Source organism: Hetaerina americana, unplaced genomic scaffold (assembly GCF_022747635.1).
Source record: "Hetaerina americana unplaced genomic scaffold, ioHetAmer1.1.p SCAF_31, whole genome shotgun sequence".
Taxonomy (NCBI): Eukaryota; Metazoa; Arthropoda; class Insecta; order Odonata; family Calopterygidae; genus Hetaerina; species Hetaerina americana.
The window spans coordinates 4,882,680-4,904,240 of record NW_027286886.1 but is presented as its reverse complement, the minus strand read 5'-3'; the positions used below and the strand labels follow the sequence as shown (position 1 = coordinate 4,904,240).

Sequence of the window (21,561 nt, the reverse complement as noted above, 5' to 3'; positions counted from 1 at the left end):
AATTTATTCTCAACCAGATTTAACAAATATTGTAATTCCTCAATGTCTCCTCCAAGAGTTCTCAAATGACGCCATAATTACATTATTTTTTCTAATCTGAAGTGGAAATAAATCAGTTTGAGTGGAAATGGAAGGTGAATCCTCCTCTACTCCGTGAAAACCTTGTTTTCTTTGTGCTCGTTTCAATTTTCTTGATTCTGCTCACTTTTTCCCTACAATTCGACACCTTTCGATGACTTTTATGCTCCGCTGATTGGGTTACTCAGGTCCCGCGCTCCAACTAGAAGGTTTTTGGTTACTTCCCAGGGCGCCTGAAGGGTCTATCCAACATCAAAAGGCGGGGAAATTCTTTATTTCAGTCCGCAAAATGCCTTGCTAATAAATGAATAAACAATTGGTTCATCACCAAAGTTCAAATAACTAACACGTGATTTTTAGGAGCTTGTGCGAGACTTAAAGTTAGTCATCAAAAATTCTCTACTCCACAAAAAGGACAAAAAATGCACTGTGATATTCTTTGCACGCTGGCTTTAAAATTTCTAAATATAGTATTTGAAAAGGGAAAACATTTTTATGGACTCGGATAATTTTCAAATTACTAAATTGTGACGTTCTGTACACAACTGGTACCCATTAATATAGGTAGCTGACGCTCTGCCTTCTTCGCCCACAAACATTTTGCAACTCTGCAACTCTGTGAAGTAACCTCTGGTGACTGACCAAGAATAAGCAGAGGAATCGTGGTAACTTGTGTGATAACAGCAAATTCTCTTGTTACAAGGTTATCACATTAGCGGCCATCATATATGAGTTTATATCTTTTACTTAACATCACCGGTACTAACAAAACTAGAAATGTTACACTCCTTCTTCAGGCATAAATTGAGGAAACAAAATACTGCTCACCCGTGATGAAATTAAATAGCCCCGAGTGTAGGGAATGGGAGACTCTGAAAATGACTTTGGTTCCTCACCTCTTGAACTGAGATTCATCAAACATCGTAGCACTGGAGGTAGTGAGAGTCGTCTGGGATGCCAAAATAACGCCTCGGGTCTATCCTGAACTTGCCAAGGCGAAATTTATTCACCCTTCCCGTTCCATCTTTGGCATTTCTCACTCCATGACGTTAGCCAACGATGGAGATAACGAACATCCATGCCTCGTTTACTTGCATGTCGCAGTCCATATTTAGTCGCTTTCCAGACTTCACTTGAGTGCTTGCTGATCTCTGTATACACGCATATATATATTTAGTATCCTCACGTACACCAGAGTGATTGTAATCATCATCTATCATTCCAAGGAGTGATATAAAAGCAAATACTCTGCTCTCTTCCACGTTGCTTCATTAAGATTCACGAAGCTTACGTTTATGGAATTCTCCTCCAACTTGAGTATATGTACCCTCAGTCTTATTTTCGTTGCATTTCCTTAACCATTGCTCTACACTTGCGATTTCTTGGAATATTTCAATTCCAATTACATACGTGCATCAATATATTTTCGACTTGCAGACAATAAATGGGAAATAACATTCGGTTATATCGAAAGGGGTGCGTCTTTTAAAGACTCGGGCTCATAAATTTATATATATATATATATATATATATATATATATATATATATATATATATATATATATATATATATATATATAATGGGCGGAACAATATAACACAAATAGAAAAGAATAGCAACATTTAAAAGAACACTCACATTGTAAATTATTCTTTTGAACAATTTACCATGAGTGTTTTTTTAAATGTTGCTATTCTTTTCTATTTGTGTTATATTGTGTCAGCCCATTATTGTGCCGCTCGTGTGAGTTAGTTTTTCCTTAAAATCGTTTTATATATATATATATATATATATATATATATATATATATATATATATATATATATATATATATATATAAACCATAAACACAGTAATCAACCCGAAGGTCGGTTTGGTAGGTGATGGTAGAGTTCACCCAGTGCTAAGGCCAACGGCGTATGAAATTCACACATCAGGTTACGGGGGGCATTTCCTTTCTCTGTGCCGGTTATGGTTTCCCAGGAAGACCTGGTACCCGAAAAATCACAAAGCTTGGGTGGAGCTGCAGGTGCCCTGAGGCTTGTCCGGGACCCCCTGGACTGGAAGTGAGTCTTTGGAGGAAATGTATTCAATGTGTTGGTTTTCCATCGAGTAATTCACGGTTTCGGCACCAAAAGAAGATAGCAATAAAATTGTATTGTTCTTACACATATTTTTTCGCCATTTATTATTAATACCAGTCAAATTCCCCCGGGAATGGCTTGGGTGCTTCTTGGGCGGTATCATGCAGATGTATAAACGCGTTGAAATACTACCCATTAAGATAATTGAAATAATTTCACCCTGCAAGGTGCCTTGGCTATATAGTTTTACTTTACGAAACACTTACATGTGAGAAACTCTTCTCAGAAATTGCAAAAGTGCAGAAACCCATTATCATACAGCAAAAATGTCTAAGCATACTGATAATGTCTCATAGATGCAACGCTAGCTCAATTTAATCAATATTCTTTCCTCGATAGTTTGGTGAGTAAATAAATTCTTGGTGTTTTCACTTTCCAGTTACTAATTGTTTCCAGTCAAAGGTTTCTAGCTTGATAAGCAAATAAAGCCAATCAAGGAATTCGAAAATTTCATAACATTTTCGGAAACCAGAAGTCGTTGACGTCTAAAGGCATTTTGAATAAATGCTATAAAAGATTATCCACGGATCATACCATGTCTAGAGTTTACTGCGACCACCACTGCCTCGTCTTCATCATTTATGGTCTAGCTAATCGAAAGGAAGTGATGGACTTATGTACCCTACCTGACAGCATTAACTGTTTTTTCTATTTTATGAAATAGATTTTGTATTAATAATTTCCCATTGGGTGTATATATAAAGCAAGATTACATTAGATTATAGGGCAATTGTGGGAACTTAGATACTTTGGAAGGAATTAAAATTTGTTCATGCATACAGGGTCGCACCCAAAAGTGGTAGGACTGATTTTTTTACAAGAATTTTATTGACGATATACTTACATCGACTTAATAATCTTCAAAGTATGATCCTTGAGCTGCTACACACTTAGTATAACGTTGCTCCCATTCCACGTACGCCCGCTGGAAATTTTCTTTGGGGATGCCGTTGATGACCCTCGTCGAAGCCTCTTGAACGGCCTTTATCGAGTCAAAACGTCGTCCCTTGAGCTGTCTTTTCATCAGGGGGAAGAAGAAGAAGTCCGGTGGTGCCAGATCGGGAGAATAGGGCGGGTGCGGCAATGTGGCAACGCCGTATTTGGCCAGGAGCTGTCTGACGACGAGCGCGCCATGGCAGAATTTTCGGCAACATCTTGGCGCACACCTTGCGCATGGCGAAATCCTGTGAAATAATACGTTGGACGTTGGATGCAGACAGACCCAACTGGTCTGCAATTTCTTCACTGGTTAAGCTTCGGTCTGTGTTCAGCAGTGTCCTCACTCTGTCCACATTCGTATCGGTTCTTGCCGTCGACGGCCGTCCGGAGCGATGGTCGTCTTCAACTAGCTCCTTACCCTCTTTAAACAACTTGTGCCACTCAAATACTGTGGAACGGCTTAAGGCAGTGTCCCCATAAGCCTGCTTGATCATATCGAGGGTCTCAGTTGCCGTCTTCCCGAGTTTCGCACAAAACTTCACGAAATAACGTTGCTCTAAATTCAGATTAATTTTGTTTCTCGACGCGGACAAAAAACTTGCTTCACTAAAAACGGTGTCCTCACTCAACGACAGCCCGCAGGCGACTGAGGTTGGTGTCGGTCTGTTCTAAGAGCCCCCTCCACCTTACCCTGCCAGGCAGACCCCCCTCCACCGCTCCGTTCGCGCCAGAGAAAATCAGTCCTACCACTTTTGGGTGCGACCCTGTATAAACAAGTTTACATTTTGAAACAAATGAAGTGCATAATGCAATGTAAAAGTCTATTTTTATTAAATATGTGTTATTTAAATTAAAATACTTCAGTTAACTGAGATACTGAACTAAATATTATTTATTTTATCTAAAATATAAACTAAATGTATTTATCCGCTGGTATTAATACGACCATGAACTAGAATTTTCTCACACTAACATTTTTTACGGCGGTAAATAATCATCATATATTGAACTTATGACATGTTATTATTTAAATTATTATGATTTGATTATTCAACTTTGAACTTTTTATATAATTCAGGTGAACTTATATTTCTTTTTTTCTTCTTCAGTACTTGGGTTGAATATTAATGAAGCCAAGATTTGTAAATCGGTTGTGAATGGATATTCTTCCATTTGGCACTTTATTATGCTCTTTAGCAATAGAGTTTATTAGCTGTTACATAATATTTTATCAAACTCCAAGATATTGCTGAAAGGTCGCTTCCATTTTCTTCTCTGTGAGATGCGTAGTAGGAGTTTGGGCAGTTACTGGTTTCTCTTTATCAATTTGATCTTGATTTACGAGTCCTCCGCTCCCCTCTTCTTTCTCCCCAGAGCAAAACGCATGCCCCGTGAGGCGATGAATTTCGAACTTTATATTTTTGCTTTCCTTCGATTCCTATAGGTAGGTTATACTTTCCTGGAATTCTTCCAGCATTTTCCTCGTTTACGGTCTCTCTCTCGTAGAAAATATTTACTGCTGTTAACATTAATTCATGACAAACGTAATAATTGGTAAAAGAAATAAATTGGCGCGCGCATGTTTCATTCTCTCATGTGACGTCGAATGATATGTTCCATACGAATGATATGTGACATATGATACCATATGTTCAATAAAAGTTGATACTTTACCATTTCTATAAATGAAATTTCATGCTTCTTTCCGCTCCATCACAAATACGTTCGCATGAACCTAACGAGCTATACACTCAGTCGTCATTAGATTTGGAAGTGCTCATCAATTACACATCATCCATAATTATTGTCATTGGCCTGCTTTTTATGCTATCAGTAACGCTTCTTTTCTGTAACCCTAAAAAAACAAAGCCATAAGGCAGAAGCGCTAAAATGAGTAATTAATACTGACACTGAAGATGTTTAAATTTGATAAGTTCACAGACTGTCCAATGCTAACATTAGCTCTGCTTAAGAACTCTGCAATTTAGCAATTTGTTGCAACATAAATATCCTAATATTCAAGTGAGTAGAAACATTTTCATATTCCTCGATGTGCCGAGCCAATTCTCCTCATTATTTCAATTTATGTCGCCGCGTCCATTGAGACTACATCTCGATAACGCACCCGCTGGGCAGCAGCCGAAGGACCCTCCTAAGCCCAACCTGAAATGATGTTTTACAGGGTGAGTTTGGTCTCCAGGATTTTTCCTGGCCAACCAAGGTTTAAACACGCAGATGTTTAATCATTCGCGGAGCAGCGCCCCGCCGACTTGTCTCCCAGGCGGGCAATTTCCTCGCCCTTTCTCGGAACCGCCTCCCCCGGCCACCCGACCGCCCACCGCTGCCCACGCCCCCCCGCCCCCAACATCCCGTGACGTGCAGTGCAATGCAAGGCGGCCGGAGCGGAGGCGGGGGAAGGGGGGGGGGGTGACGGAGGAGGGAACGGCCTGCGCACTTGGGGCGGCAAAGGAAACTTGCTTCCCGTAATTTCGCCCCTTTTCACTCGCCGCGGACGCGCGGAAGGTTTGGACTTTCGCGGTGTTTACTACGCCGACCGCTTTGATGAGTTCTATAGCTCTCCGCGACGTGCGACGCACAGGTAACCACTGCCAATGTCTCTCAAATTCGAACACCCCCGAGCAAAATTGCACTCCTTGCTTGCCCGTCGCGACGGTTAGAGCGTAGACTTGTTGGCAGAGATGGAGCGATCGAGGGAGCCCCGAGAGAGAGAGAGAGTGAGAGAGAGAGAAAGAGCATTGGCTCTTTCTCTCTCTCACTCTCCAATGAGCCAATGCTCTTTCTCTCTCTCACTCTGATGAATACTCAATCGGGTTCCAAACGACTTTTCACTTGGTACTTGGTATCGATGATTCTCTCGTACCATCCATTATATGCATCAGGACTGAGTCAGGAGATAATTAACTTTTTCTTCTTATGTACTCATTTAGCACAATTCCATATTCAAGTTCAAAACAATTTTTCAAAGGCGATCATAATAATATTGCTTTGTTTTCTGAGGTCATATTTGAAATGGGGTTTCAATCGGATCTTTTGATTAAGAGATGAAATTTTCCTGCGTGTCTTCCGAAAAGTGGCAAATGGATGGCCACCAAGTCAATTTCATCATTTTAAATTCGCTTCAATCTGTTTCGAGCCGCTTCCTGGTGAGCTCTGTGACTACTACCCCGCCCAATTCATTCGGTGGCTAAGAGGGGACCATCGCTGGACTCAAACTCCGAGCGATCGATTTCCACCTCGGACTTAAATATTGTGTAATCATTTATTGCTTTTCACTATCCGAATGTTCGGTGCGATATGACCTCTCCTATCAAAGCAGTTTTAAAATAGATTTAATTATATCACGCGGATTTCACAACGGGCAAATGGTTCAGAGCCTCAGGATCCAGGTAAGTAGGGAATATTTAAGAATTTTTGCAAGCATATAAAACGGAGGATTGTCAGAATGCTCTCAGACCGCGCATAAATAAGGTGGTTTTCATATCCAGCTAATAATCAATAATGTACAGGGTGCCGATTATTAGTGGTATACAGAGCACACCTAAATGGTCAAATCACCTACCTTGGCAATATATTTCGTGCGAAGCTACTGCACAACTTCACTCGCGATGCCATTCCAGTTTTATCCTCCTTTTTGCATGTTTTGGCCTTTCTGTAAAAAAAATCTTGACCAAGTTGCGACATTGGGAAATGATTTATGCGTTTTTTGCGGACCGTTGTTTATCAGCAAAATCAAAGATTCGTATTACGAATATTAGGGATATTTACAAGAATAATTATAAGATAGAACCTTAAATTTAGGGTTCTCCAATAATTATTATAACATGGGTTGATCCCAAAATAATTTAATTAATCGCTGCAGACAGCAAAGCATACGGTTTGGTTATGAATGCCGTCCTTTCATTTACTGAGTCTATTATGTATAATTTATTTACTATGGAATGCAAAAACTTCAATGCGTAGCTTAAAATCCTCATTGTCTGTCTTTTTTTCTCGAACCCTGCGTTGGTACGTATTAAAAGGACCCTTTTCACCAGCTCTGGTAACTGGTGACCTCTTCAACATGCCACTCCAGCTCTGAATAGGAAAAGATGTGATGCGAAGCTCAAAATCACCATACTCATTACAAGATGGTTTTTATTCTACTAATTATTACCTTACTGATTTTTTTCTTTCCCTTCCTCATTCGTCTGCTTGTAGTCCACTTATTTTTTATGATCCCAAATTCTTGAATTTATCCATGTTAAACCAACATTATGGAGTCTGTTTCAAAGCCTTTTTATAACTTTTAGGGAAATATTATCAATCATTTGTCAACCTCTGCTGCTGTATTTTTATAGAGTTGAAGTGTCTTCTAGATTATCATCCTCTACAAATTACGCGGGCTATTAAATAAAAAGGGATCATACTTATTACATCCACATAATTTAGACTGCAAAATTTTAACTTAACTTTGTGCATTTACCATAATATGCCATGTATATGTTGTGCAAGTTTTATTGACTTGACTTCAGTATTTCGTCGCCAGTCGTTCATGAAACATGTTCGGTTCACCCACGGTAACGATGGTGGTAATAAGTGGCTAGTAATAGGCTGAATTGGAGTTTTGCTTTCACCTGAAAAAATTGCCTGGTGTGTCTTACCAGTATTTATTACTACAGGAGGTTTATGGAAAGTCTGTACTTCCCTAAGAATCGTCAGAAGATGGTTTTTAAGGCTTATTGAAGGAAACAATCAAATTCAGAGGAAGGTGGACCTGGAGCTTTGGTCACCACCAATACGGAAGTATATAGACATTAACACTGCTGGTGCCTTTATGAGAGAAGATCGCCAAATAACGTCAAGAGTACTATTAAAAGTAGTCAAAATTTTATTTGGTGTCACCCACATGTTGGTAAAAATAATTACATATGAGATGTGTTTGTCTGCGGTGAGTTCCAAGAGTTCTGACACAACAAAATGTTCGTTTATTGCTTGCAGTTACAGTTAATGTTACTGGAAGATGAGGGGGAATCTTTTGAAGGTTATCACCGCACATGAAACTTGACAACATCATTTTTAGCTTCAGGGCAAACAGCTAAGTTCTGTGTACAGTTAATTTTGAACGGTTAATGTCATATGATTTCTCGATATTCATGGAATAGTGTATCGCCGAGTCGTACCAGCATACATAACTTTAAGAGGAGCATAATAATTTAAGGATATAGATACCTCATATTTTCCAAGGCTGTATCAATCGTAGAAGGACATATTTCAAAGAAAGGGGATGGATACTACACCACATTAATGCGTGGTCGCCCATCGCAAATGTTGCTTGCTGAATATCTTGCGAAAACCAAAATGAAGAGTGTTTCTCGTTCCCTATTCTATAGAGAGGGTAGAACTAGTCTCACGCGACTTTTCCCGGTTCACCAATGAGAAGAAGCACCTTCGCAGAAAGCGCTTTTTATCTCCCGAAGCAATGCTGACGGATAGTCAGGTGATTTTAGAGGAACTATATAAAAATGGCTTTCTGTATGCCTTCAAAGACGGGAAAAAGTGTAAGAAAAATCCATAGCATCCTATGGGAATTATTTCAAGAAATTTCATCAAAATTCGGACGATGAGCTAAGGTGAACAGTTTAGGGTATATTATTATACTTTATTAAACTGTCCTTATTTTATGCTACAATTATTTTTTCATATAAAAAGAGGACCTTATTTTTTAATGCACATAGACGAGGACCACTAAAAATGTGATACGAGCCAAATAGACGCCCCAGGACCCGGTATCACCATTGAAGTTCCATAAAACATTCAACTTGACAGATTTGAGTAATCTGGAGAAATAAAAGATAAGCTACCACGAAAGGAGGGTTCAATCAAATATTTTAACTATAGAGCATATCAAAACGTGAGATTCGAGACAAAATTACAATGTATAAGTATATAAACAAGTATATGGTATATGTTTACCTCTGAAACTACCCGAGCCCATGAAAATAAAAAAAATAACTGACTTATTATTAACCTGCTGTATGGTCACATTAACTAACATATGTTTGGTAATCCATACCTTACAACTCCACACATGTTACACACCATTCTGAGATCAGATCGATGCATGATCTTTCACATAATGGTCTTGCTCTTAGGTTTCCAGTCACATTTAATTGATTTTTATTGCCAAGGCTCCACTTAGAAAATCCAATTTCCTGAGAGCATCGTCATATGCTTGATTCGAACCTAGGATCTTCTGTTTAGCCGGCGAGTGGGATACTTTTGCGGAGTGTCAGGTTTCCTTAGGCGGAGTAAAAGTGAGAGGTACTTGACTGATTAAGTGTCAGTTTATTTCTTTAGTTTTGATACTCCCGTGAATTCGATCGAGAACCTCATCGCAAAATTCACCCATAAAACCTTTCGGCAAAGATCAAAGGTTAAAGACTCATCATTAGTCTTTAGGGTAATATGCAGCGCATTATTTTAGTGTGTAACAGAACGAAGGAAAAGCAAGAGGAAATGAAAGACGTCGAGCACTGTGATGCTTTAAAAAGAAATGCATGTAAAAGGATTGAGAACGGTGACTCAAGGGTTGTCCGTGCCAACCCGCTTTTCCTTTCACAGAATTGGAGCACTTCCCCAGAAAGCGAATTACGGCTTGCCTCTTAAAAGGGATCCCATGGAAATTGGCTGTTTGCAATTATAGGGTGCAGTTAAAAGGAACAGTGATTTTTGAGACGCCAGACTCCGCTGGAAACTTTTTCGAAAAAATGATCCTATATAGAAACTGACCACAACGTTGGCAAATTGTCTGTATATACACATAGACATTAAGAAAAAATTCAGAAGACAGTCATGACGAGATAATGGTCTTTATATTTTCAGCGTAATCTGAATTCCTAATTTTTTACCTCGTTTCTTCTTGCTTCCCACATATCTTCATTTTACACCTCTGGATAAACTCAGGTGTTGTAGCATCATATTTCTATTTATCTTCAAGTGCCATGAACATACGGGTGCGGACGAGGGTACCAAAGGAAATAATAATAAAATTGTTACAATTTTAATAATCATTATCTATTAATTGTTTTAAGTTTTTCTAAATTTCCGATATATGTCTGAACTTACCATCAAAACTTTCCTTTAGCTTAAATCCAATTACTTATATAAAAAATCCGTATTATTTTACTTCTCATAGAGAAATTGGTCACTAATTCTCGTAAATAGACTACTAATCTAAACCAGAGTTCATTATCTAATGCCTGAAGAAACGCGTTGCCACATAAAATAAATGCATAAAAGAGACCTTTTGAGACCCTATCTTCCGATTCAGCCATCGAGTAATTTTCGGAGACAATAAGAGGACGAGGAAAAGAGTGCCTCAATATGTACAATGCACATAACTACTGCAAGAATGGTATATAAATGTAATGACCAAAATAAAAATCAATAGAAAAATCGACAAAAACTAATAACACAACTTCTCCTCATCAACATATGTGGGATACCTTGAGATCTAGCTGTCAAAGACTCCGATTGAAAGCAAATATTTTGTGAATAGTACTCCTTCATAAGGCCAGCAATATTCCAAAGAAAGTCATTCAATTTAACAAGAAATTACATTATTATGAACCGTGTATTCTCTTTGGAGTATTATCAGTTTCCTTCCATCAATAATATTCCGAGAAAAGAAGGGAATAGGCAAGCCTCTGAAGTTTTCAATACATTAGCTAAGGGATGTGGCCAGATTACAATTCACCATTACAAATAAAATGTAACAATTTTACCTCAGTCTTAGCTATTCTGAGGCAATTTTTATGGCAACATTCAAATCAATAAATTTGAATCGGAAAGGTGGTGTAACGGACGAAGTCATTACGTCTCATCCACGACGTTTGCTCTTGTGCCTGTAAGAACGCAGTGAATTTTCTTCCCATTTCAGCATGGCAGAGGTCTGAAGAATTTAATGGGTGTAACCAAATTTAATTACGTGGATCGGGCATGGAAAATAAGGGAAAAATTTAATAAATACTAAGTTAACGAAAAATATTTTGCCTCATGCTAAATTTTGTTGTTGCCGCTTTGCTTCAATTGAAGCAACAATAAAATGTTAATATGCTGAAATTTCAATGTGTTAACATCATTCGCCTTGACCGCAGTTCTTTGAATAAAGTTTTAAAACAAACCACGAATCTCATCCATTGACTCGTTACCGTCCTCTGACTTTCCCACCTGCTATCAGTTCCCTAATTTAACTTAACTCGCGATTCTGTCTCTTGGATCACACTTCTTAATCTCATTCCCTCTTCCCGAAAGGTCTCAACAATTATTTTTCGTGTGTGAATATCAACACCTCGTGCATGGGAAAGGAAAAATTATCGCGTATATTTTTTCTCTGCCGTACGACACTGATGCTCCATACATCGACTGCGACCCCGAGGAGTAGTGCTATTTAGTTAAAAAAAACTCCAGCCACTAAGTTTCTATCGCCTAGCCAGAGTAACCGATAGTGAGAAAGATAACTCGCACTCGAGGCAGAATTCATGCCTGCAATCTTTTGAGTTACCCTTCAGATGTGTCGCCAACCGGACGAACTGTACTAAACTAGCATCGCGATAGCCAGGGGTCTTGTTTCTCAGGGGTGCAAACGCTCGTGTAACACGATGCTTATGCCCGAGGTGGTACTCGTGCACTTGACCTATTGGCAAATGAGCGGTCGCAAAACCCAACAGACTAGACCTGCCGGAAAAGCAATACATGACGGTTGCACCCGCGTTGGTGGGGGAATCGAACCAGCCGATTCAGAGGGGGGGGGCGCTTAGGCGTCTGGCTGCCTCCGCCGTCACCGTACAGAAAAAAGCCAGACCGGCAAGGGTAGGTGAAAGGTGAACAACTTCTATGAAGGCAGGTTCAAACAAAATTATCATCGCCCACAGACCGCTTGACATCTTCAGTGAACCTTGTAATCAAAAATTCCGCTTAGGAAATTCGCCGAATAAAATTTAATGGGGACAAGAGGTCATCTCACCGAAACGAAAATCGTTGACTCTCGCAGAAATAAATGATCAACTATTTCTTTCGGCGAGAAATACATGTAATATAATTTTGGTGGATTAATTCGCCACACCGACGTGAATTGCGTGGCGTCAAGGAAATTCTGCGGAACGAGAACACGTTTCCTCTCTCCCGCAGGATGGGCTGTTCCACTCTTAAAACGCATGCGGAACGATTCGGTTTTTTTCCCTTCTCTCTCTCCCTCTCTCGCCCCTTTCTTGCAACCCCCATCACCCCCGCGAGGGGAAAGGTGAGTCTGCACTGCTCGCTCGCATCACCGCGGCTCATCTCCGCCCGCCGAGCACCGAGGGCAGGGCCGCACCTCGCGGGGACGCAGTATATGCGGGGAGTAAATATTTAGAGTGAAGCAGGTGAGAGAGGTTGAGGGAGGCGAGCGAGTGTCCGGGGATGAAGGTGAGGGAGTAATGCACGCGTTTCCTCCGGCCTCGTCGGGGGAGGGGTGCTCAGGGGGAGGTGTGCTCACGGGGAAGGGAGAGAGGGTGGGTGGGCTTCGGAGGGTCGAGGGGTTGAGAGGGGGGTGGGGTGTTGGGGGCGTAGGAGGGAAAGGGGGTTGGCGGTGGGGCGAGGGCGGCGGAGTCGGCCTCACTCACTCATCGCCAATTCACTCCCGCCCCAACCTCCTCTGCCGCCCCCCAAACCCCACGCATCCTCCACCCATCCCTCCCCGCCTCCATCCCCGCCCCTACTCTCGCACCATTCCCCTCCGCGGCGGCGGCCGGGGGGGATGGGGCGGGAGGCGGCAAGGGCGGACGGCGGCGTGGGGTGGAGGCGGGGACGTTCGGAGGGGGGTCGTCGGGAGGGGTGGCTCATGCGGTGGTGGCGGACGGCGGAGGGAGCCTCTCGCAGCCCCAGTGGTGCCCATGCGTCGTGCTCTTGCGTGTGTTCGCTGGCGAGTGAAGCGTGAGTGGCTCGTGGCCCGCCGCACAGCGACCGAGGATGTGGCCGCCGGCCGCGCTGGCCTCTACGTCGCTCGTCTTGCTGCTCATCCCCGGCGCCACGAGGACACCGGCCACCGGGCTGGTCGCCGCCACCAACGTACAGCGCCTCTCCCGGGCCCACTTCGAGTTCACGCTGGACCTTTACCGGCACCTCATGGACGAACCGGGGGGCCGGGAGAATGTCATTTTCTCCCCGTACAGCATCACAACGGTGCTCTCCATGCTGTTCCTGGGGGCTGGCGCCAACTCCAACACGTCCCGGCAGCTCCGGGAGGCTCTGCACTACAACAACCTGAGCTACTCCGAGGTACACAACGCGTTCAAGTTGGTGCTGGAGAACTTTCACGACTCGTACTACAACGACACTGTAATGGTGGCCAATGGGGTGTTCAAGCAGACGGGCGTGCCCGTGTCATCATATTACGAGCGCGCCCTGCAGGAGTTCTACAAGACGCAGATGGACGTGGTGGACTTCAAGAAGGACGAGGGATCGGCCCGGAGTGCCATCAACAGCTGGGTGAGCCGCAACACGGGTGGCAAGATCCCCGAGCTGCTACCGCGGCCGCTCCCGCCAGCCACCAAGCTGCTGCTCGTCAACGCACTCGCCATGAGGGCCCGCTGGCTGCTGCGCTTCGAGGAGTCGCACACCTTCGCCAAGGGGCTGTTCTACACCCACGCGCAGAGAAGGTCCGTGGCCCTCCGCTTCCCTCCCTCCCATCCCCCTACCCCCGCGCCGCCTCCTTCCCCATGACCGCCCTCGCTCGCCCCCGCCGCGCGACCCCCTCGCGGAGGATGAAAGGGGGTGTCGGTGACACCCGTGGTCTTGACTCCTTGACCTCCTCCCACCCCTTCTCCTCCAACAGCTATTTAAAGCACCACACGGTCCTCCAGTTCCATACGGTGCCTGTATTCGAGAGTATGAGAAAAACTCTACGGCCAAAACGGAATGAACACCTTTCCGTTGTGATACTTTGAAGCGCACGGCTGTCCGTAGAGAGTGTGATTTTTTAAGCAATTTACCGCCAATTTTGATCAACCCGCGTTTATGCCGGGTCTTCAAAGCGTCTGGAAACTTGAATGACTGCACCTATATTTATGTAAACACAGTATTATATGACGTTTGAAGGAGTTTCGGAAAGTCCTTTAAAAACCCTGCTTCTTTTCACCATTTTACTTATCTTACTTGTTCTTCTCCCAGTTTCTGTTGAAAGCAGTATTTTTCATGCTAATGGGTGAATAGATGAACTGGCGGAAACAAACCAATAGCCTTATTCATTTTTCTATTTTAAAATTTGGTTTAATGTACTTTTGTGATGAATTTTTTCATTTCTCATATCATATATACGTATGGTATAAGTTTGTCCGCATTAAAATTTATACATTTAAATTTGGAAATGATGCTGGATGACTACTTGTATATCTGTACTCATGATGGCAGTGATTAGAAGATTCTCCCCATTGTATTTAAGTCCTGACTAATGGCCATGTACGTTTCGTGGCTTTTGATAAGAGGCCCCCATTGGTTTCTTTGGGGAGGATGCCTCAATTATCTCAGTTTAGGTTTAGCTCCAAGCAAGGCTTTAATTTAAGGACATGTGTTTATGGCTTTAGATATCAATACTTTTTCTCACAAGCAAGTCGTATAATATCTATATAATAGCTGGTAGATAATATTGTTGGTTTCCTGAATGAGCGAAATACTCGAATTGTCCGCAATAAATTGTGACTCTATTCATTACTTCATTCTTACTTACGAAATGGCTCTTTCACGGGATATTCGAAACACGAACCTATGAATACCCAACAGTCATCGCCAAATACCCCAGACAATGACAATCCGTCAAAAAGATAACTCAGTTGTGTGACCGTTTTTCTAATGCTTTGATCACACAAACACATGCATGTGTATATATATATATATATATATATATATATATATATATATATATATATATATATATATATATACATACATACATATACATTATGCACAAACTCATGAATTACCTTGAAACAATAAATTCATCGAGACGCGAAAATATTTACTGCTTCTGAGAGGGTAGCTAATAGCTATAAAGTAAGTGTATTAATTCTTTGTTAATATTTGTATTTCTCTAATACTATAATAATAATCTTTTGTCATTGCCAATTAACCACTTTCCGGTCATCAATACAAAAAAATATGGCTGTACGATATTATGGAGTCCAATCGAAAAGGCGTTTAAATTACATTTTACATAGAAAAATCACTAAAAAGAGGGAACGCATACATAATACAATGACGTTTTCCTCCGAGTTTCTCTGAAAAAATAAATGATGATATCTGTCCTTAAAATATGAAAGATGAATTGATAGCAAGTCCTTACTACAAACACCCGAAAAAAGTAATAATTAAAGAGATGTAGATGTAAACCAATTCATTATTCAATGCATGCAGAAGAATATTTCTTTTGATTTCAATAAAATATTGAAGAACAACCAAAGAGTAAATTTAAATTTTTCATTTCTGAGTATTAACATGGATGGAGGCCTAGTAAGCAATAAAATAGCTAGAGAACTTCGTCACTCCATGTTCATAAGACAAAGAATATGAAAAAACAGAGAGCATAAAAGACTAAAAAGCTTCCTAGATATATGCCCTCCTAAAATTAATAAACTAGTCGAGGCAATATGTCTACTGAAAAATCTGGAGAAAAAGTTACTGAACCTTTCTAATAGGACATATGGTTCGAAGTCACGATGAATTTTAACAAACTCTGGCTCAATCTAAAGCCTATTTTTTTACTAGAGTGGTTTTATCTTTCAGACCAATCTCTCACCTAAACGTCCTAATTAAACGCAATCGGTACCATTAGTAGATGAAGTACCACGATCGTTTCTATCATTATGTCGCTAATATTAATAAATTTTCAAGTAGATCGGTTGACTACCATGGCATTTTTAATCAAAATTTAATGTTGGCTATGCCAGCGTGAATTCTTTGTTGAGAAAATTACAACTATTTTGCAGCCTTCCTGAGTTATAGTGCTAAAAATCTGGAATCGACTATTTTAAAGTTTAAGCTGCTTAATTTTTACGGCGACGGCCTTCATATAAACCCCCTAAACGAAGCTAAAAAGATACGAAGAGCGTCAAAACAGCATTCCCCTACCTGGGCTAAGTTGAATTTTCATATTTACCCTCCCTCTATGTAAGAAATGGATAATAAAATCTCTTCGGTTGAAATGGAATCTAAACCTTTCCATGGTGGTACTTTCAAGCTCACGCACCCCGAAGGCTTAGTTCTGTCTCTGTTAGCAAAATTCAAGATAGCGTTCACCATTACGGCTGTCAAGGCGTAAGATTCGACTTGAGATAAGCCAACGAAAGGGCTGCACACTTCGTTCCTCTCTCCCACCGCACCCTTCGGTCAATGTTACACTGCCAACCGATAATTTTCCACGATCTTGGGGGTTAACAAGAACTGCAGGTGCAATAGACCCAGGGATGGGAGAAAAGATATTGGATAGGAAAGTGCGAAGGTGGCAGAAATGCATGAGCCGGAGAATTCTGAGAAGGGAATATGTGGAAGAAGATCATGGGGAAGGTATATGTGTAAATTGGAGGACGCGAGTAAATATTTTGATGCAGCATTACGTGAGCAGTAGAAATAGGCAGCATTGAGGAAGGCAACGCGAACGAGTGACAGGAGTTTGCAATTTTCTAAAATTTTCTGGAAACTAGGATTATTTTCCGTGTACTTAAAAGCACAATATGTCTACTATTTTATGTTAAATATATACCTGCATAAACCATGCTATGTGTGTATGCATGCATACACACACACACACACACACAAACGAGGGTAGTCCGAAAAGTTTCCGAAAAGTTATATGTATGGTAGTCCGAAAAGTTATATGTATGTATATATATATATATATATATATATATATATATATATATATATATATATACATGTATATATCGATGATATAGAAACACTCACACGAGCAGTATAATATTTATACGGCATAATGGAACACAAATAAAATAGTAAAGCTCAAACTATCTGCAATGTGAGTGTCCTTTTAAGTGATACTATATATATGTGTATATATAAAATGTATATATATATATATTTATATATTTATATTTATGTAAACACATAATTTTAAAATTACAATTGGCGACTGGAATGTATTTTGGTTTTCAATTACTTTATTTCAATTATTTTATTTTAAATATTTTTTATTCTGATTCTCTCTTCAAGCGAGTACTCGTACATTAATTATTGATTATATTTCCTTCTATCATGTAAATAATTAAACAGAATCAAATGACTGAACGAATTTGTGTAGAGATGGCAATATTTCACTTCGCATTTCTCCACAAATTACTAAACACGAGATAGATACTTTTCTATGTATTCCCTTGTGAGAAATATTTATTCCAAACGCTTTTTCGTACCTTAAATCGATTAAAAAGAGTAAAAAAAACAAAAAAAGAACAATTCATTCATGAAACACAATCGAAATAAATAATTTCTGATAAAAACCAATTCATCTGAATAAACTCTTCACCATTTTCCCTGAGAAGCCGCTGACCTATACTAGCATCAATTTAATGCCTATTCATTTCCAAAAATCCCGGATGGACATTAAAATCGCGACTGTAAAGGTTAATTGTGTGGAATATTATAAATTCCTATTTATTTATATTGTGGACAGGTTTGCAAACTGAATTTAAGGTTTATGAGTGCAGTGTCTTTATGTGTGCAGTGTCCCAATCTTTATCTCTAACCACATTTAATATTTTATTAGAACAGTACTTTCGAGGTCTCCAGCGCACCCTTTCGTGAAACTAACAATGTGGTAACATCCAAGAGGGGAATTGAGGAACCAGATATTTTATTAACCATAAAAATACAACAGTTTTGGTGCCCAAAGTCGGTTTTGATTTGTTAGAGTATTTTGGATGATGTATGAAATTCACAAAACGGGGAATGGGGGTTGATCCTGTTCTTCCTTTACATCCAGCGAGTAAACACCGAAAATCACAAGTCTCCGGTTTGTTATGGAATGCCCAAAGGAACTCAGAGTTGAATCCGAGAGACACTAACGAGTATTAGAAGGCTCTTGGATATCAATCAGCATAAAAATAATTATTGAATGGGTTTTTATGAATACTGGCCCATAAAAATACCCCTTTATTTGGGCTGAATTGTATGTTTGATTTTGTCTTGAAGAACTGGCTTTTTCCACAAGATCAATAACCGTAGATATCATGGTACTCGCAAAAGATCCCTATAAACCCCACCCAAGAATCATCTGCAGATTTCAACGGGAGTGACAGGCCTTACAAATAATAGATATGACCGGTAAAGTCAACGGGGATTTTTCTTTTCTCACGGGCTCCCAGAAAAACATCGTCCTTTTTAGTACATAGTCTTTTATTCGTGAATTTGGACATAATTGGCCCGAAATTAACTGACAGAAGTCAATAGAATGCGCCCAATACTTGAAAATACTCTACTCAGTTATTTGCAAGTGTCTTCTCAGCTGAGGATATCTTCCCGTTTATCAATCGATCCTACTCTGGGACCCTTTCATTTCCCTCGAACGCCTCAAAACGTGGAAGGTGTTGTATTGGGAAGGTCATACCAGTTTCACACCCGATGAGGGTTGAGTTGCCGTTTCCTACAATGAGGTTGTTCGCACCTCTAATCATCATTCATCTGCTACACCAAATCCGTATATGCTAGATCAGGGCGCCAGACGGAATCGATTGGTTGGTCGTCAGCTCATAAATTGAATCACAATTTAGCTCTTCTATTTTTCAGATTCTAAAAGTTTCAAATCATGAGAGTGCGCGGGAAGCCTTAATACAACTCAAGAATATTTATTATTCGCCAAGGTAGTGGAGCCAGAATATCCTTTCTCAAGAAATTTGAAAAAAGAAAATTGTTCCCAAGCCAATTTCTTAACTCTATTCCAAAAATACTCACAACACGGGGGTCATCCAGGTCCTCATCCCTTGGAATTGGTTAGTATTCTTTCGGTCTCGAATTCATCACGCTTTTTAAATATTATATGCATTACCTCCCCCTCTGCACCTCGCAAAATGTACATCATTATTTTGTTTCGCTGTTTTTTTAGACCAAAATTTATTTGAATGAGGTCCAAGAGTTCCTCCGCACGCCTATAAACGCCGTACGTCCAATGCAGCCGGTCCACTCTGAGGATTCACCCTAAAGACCTTGGCCACTGCTCAAAGGTAAAGGAGAATGGATAAGGTTCTAGATTCGCACGGAAACTATGTCCAGTAAGAAAACACATATAATAAAATTATCCTTTGACTTAACCGACCACGGAAGTAGACAGTTGCACCATATTTAATGTAGGTGTTTTATGCAATTCGAAATCAAATATATTCTTCAGAAGAATGTTGTTAAACTACGAAATATTTTCCCTGCTTATTATTTAAGATATAACACCAAATTTCATTATGATGGAAAAATTTTCTTAATTCAGTTTTTTTAAACTTCATCATCATTCCCCAGTAATTGTTTGAAAAACGTTTAGAACAGTGTACCCGTTGCAAATAGAAATACTTCTAAGGCGCGGCCAAATACGATGGCCACAAAAATTCTTTCCTATTCAGCGAAAAACACAAGGGATAACATATGAGTTTGGAGTGAAACGTACGAACAAGCATGCAATGACCCAAAAGGCTCTGAATCTACATGTGGCATAAACGTCGTGCTATGAGGGCCCCAGCTAGCGTTTATTTTACTCACGAGAATTTAAAAGTATTTCACAGAAAAATTCCCAAATACAGAACAGTCTTATTTGAATTCCATTCATTTTCTTGATTTGATTGAACAGCTTACGCTTATCTTTCTAAGGTCTACGAAGTCCGATGCACCGTAAGAGGGGACCCAGCCCCGTCTCTCAACGAATCATTGCTGCAGACAAACAAATGGCCCAAAGAAACAAATCTAATGGGACTGGAAAAATTTTAGAATGACAACTTTGAGAAAAAGTTGATATTTTATTCAAATTTGTGTGTGTGTATATATATATATATATATATATACATTCAAACACGAAATCCCGCCAAACGGCGAATAAATACTCATATATACAGAAACAGATATAAGGAAAAGGGATAGGAACACATATAAAGGACGAACACAATAGAGGTGGGGAAGGCGGAATCGAACGGATCACAAGAGTAAAAATATCTCCTCAACCGGGACTCGAACACCGGATCTTTCCACTTGCCGGGCGGATGCTCTTAACCACTTGAGCTATCGAGGATAGTCAATTTACCCTGAGATCCGTGGGTCTAATATGTCGCCAAGCGCCCCGATTCTTTCAGCCAAGAGATGGCGTCAGGGGGCTGTTTCACCCACCAAAGGAGAAATAGACAATACACAAGGAAAGGAAAGGACAGTGGGTTAGAATTCATACAACATCATACAGGAAAGGAACAGTGCGTTTCGTGGCACGCATAGCCAGAAGAAAGAGATGAGCCACATTGGCCAAATACACATTCAAACACGAAATCCCGCCAAACGGCGAATAAATACTCATATATACAGAAACAGATATAAGGAAAAGGGATAGGAACACATATAAAGGACGAACACAATAGAGGTGGGGAAGGCGGAATCGAACGGATCACAAGAGTAAAAATATCTCCTCAACCGGGACTCGAACACCGGATCTTTCCACTTGCCGGGCGGATGCTCTTAACCACTTGAGCTATCGAGGATAGTCAATTTACCCTGAGATCCGTGGGTCTAATATGTCGCCAAGCGCCCCGATTCTTGATCCGTTCGATTCCGCCTAATATATACAGAAACAGATATAAGGAAAAGGGATAGGAACACATATAAAGGACGAACACAATAGAGGTGGGGAAGGCGGAATCGAACGGATCACAAGAGTAAAAATATCTCCTCAACCGGGACTCGAACACCGGATCTTTCCACTTGCCGGGCGGATGCTCTTAACCACTTGAGCTATCGAGGATAGTCAATTTACCCTGAGATCCGTGGGTCTAATATGTCGCCAAGCGCCCCGATTCTTTCAGCCAAGAGATGGCGTCAGGGGGCTGTTTCACCCACCAAAGGAGAAATAGACAATACACAAGGAAAGGAAAGGACAGTGGGTTAGAATTCATACAACATCATACAGGAAAGGAACAGTGCGTTTCGTGGCACGCATAGCCAGAAGAAAGAGATGAGCCACATTGGCCAAATACACATTCAAACACGAAATCCCGCCAAACGGCGAATAAATACTCATATATACAGAAACAGATATAAGGAAAAGGGATAGGAACACATATAAAGGACGAACACAATAGAGGTGGGGAAGGCGGAATCGAACGGATCACAAGAGTA

The 21,561-nt window shown here is 40.6% G+C and overlaps 1 protein-coding gene across 1 annotated transcript in view; it reads left to right on the top strand.

The window, feature by feature from the left end:
- The first annotated feature begins 13,170 nt into the window (after nt 1-13,170).
- The window catches only part of LOC139691249 (leukocyte elastase inhibitor-like), a 48,509-nt gene continuing 40,118 nt past the window's right edge, over nt 13,171-21,561 (top strand). The window contains exon 1 of the mRNA XM_071588993.1: nt 13,171-13,859. Coding sequence (XP_071445094.1) covers nt 13,171-13,859 — 689 coding nt within the window. The remainder of the gene's footprint in view (nt 13,860-21,561) is intronic.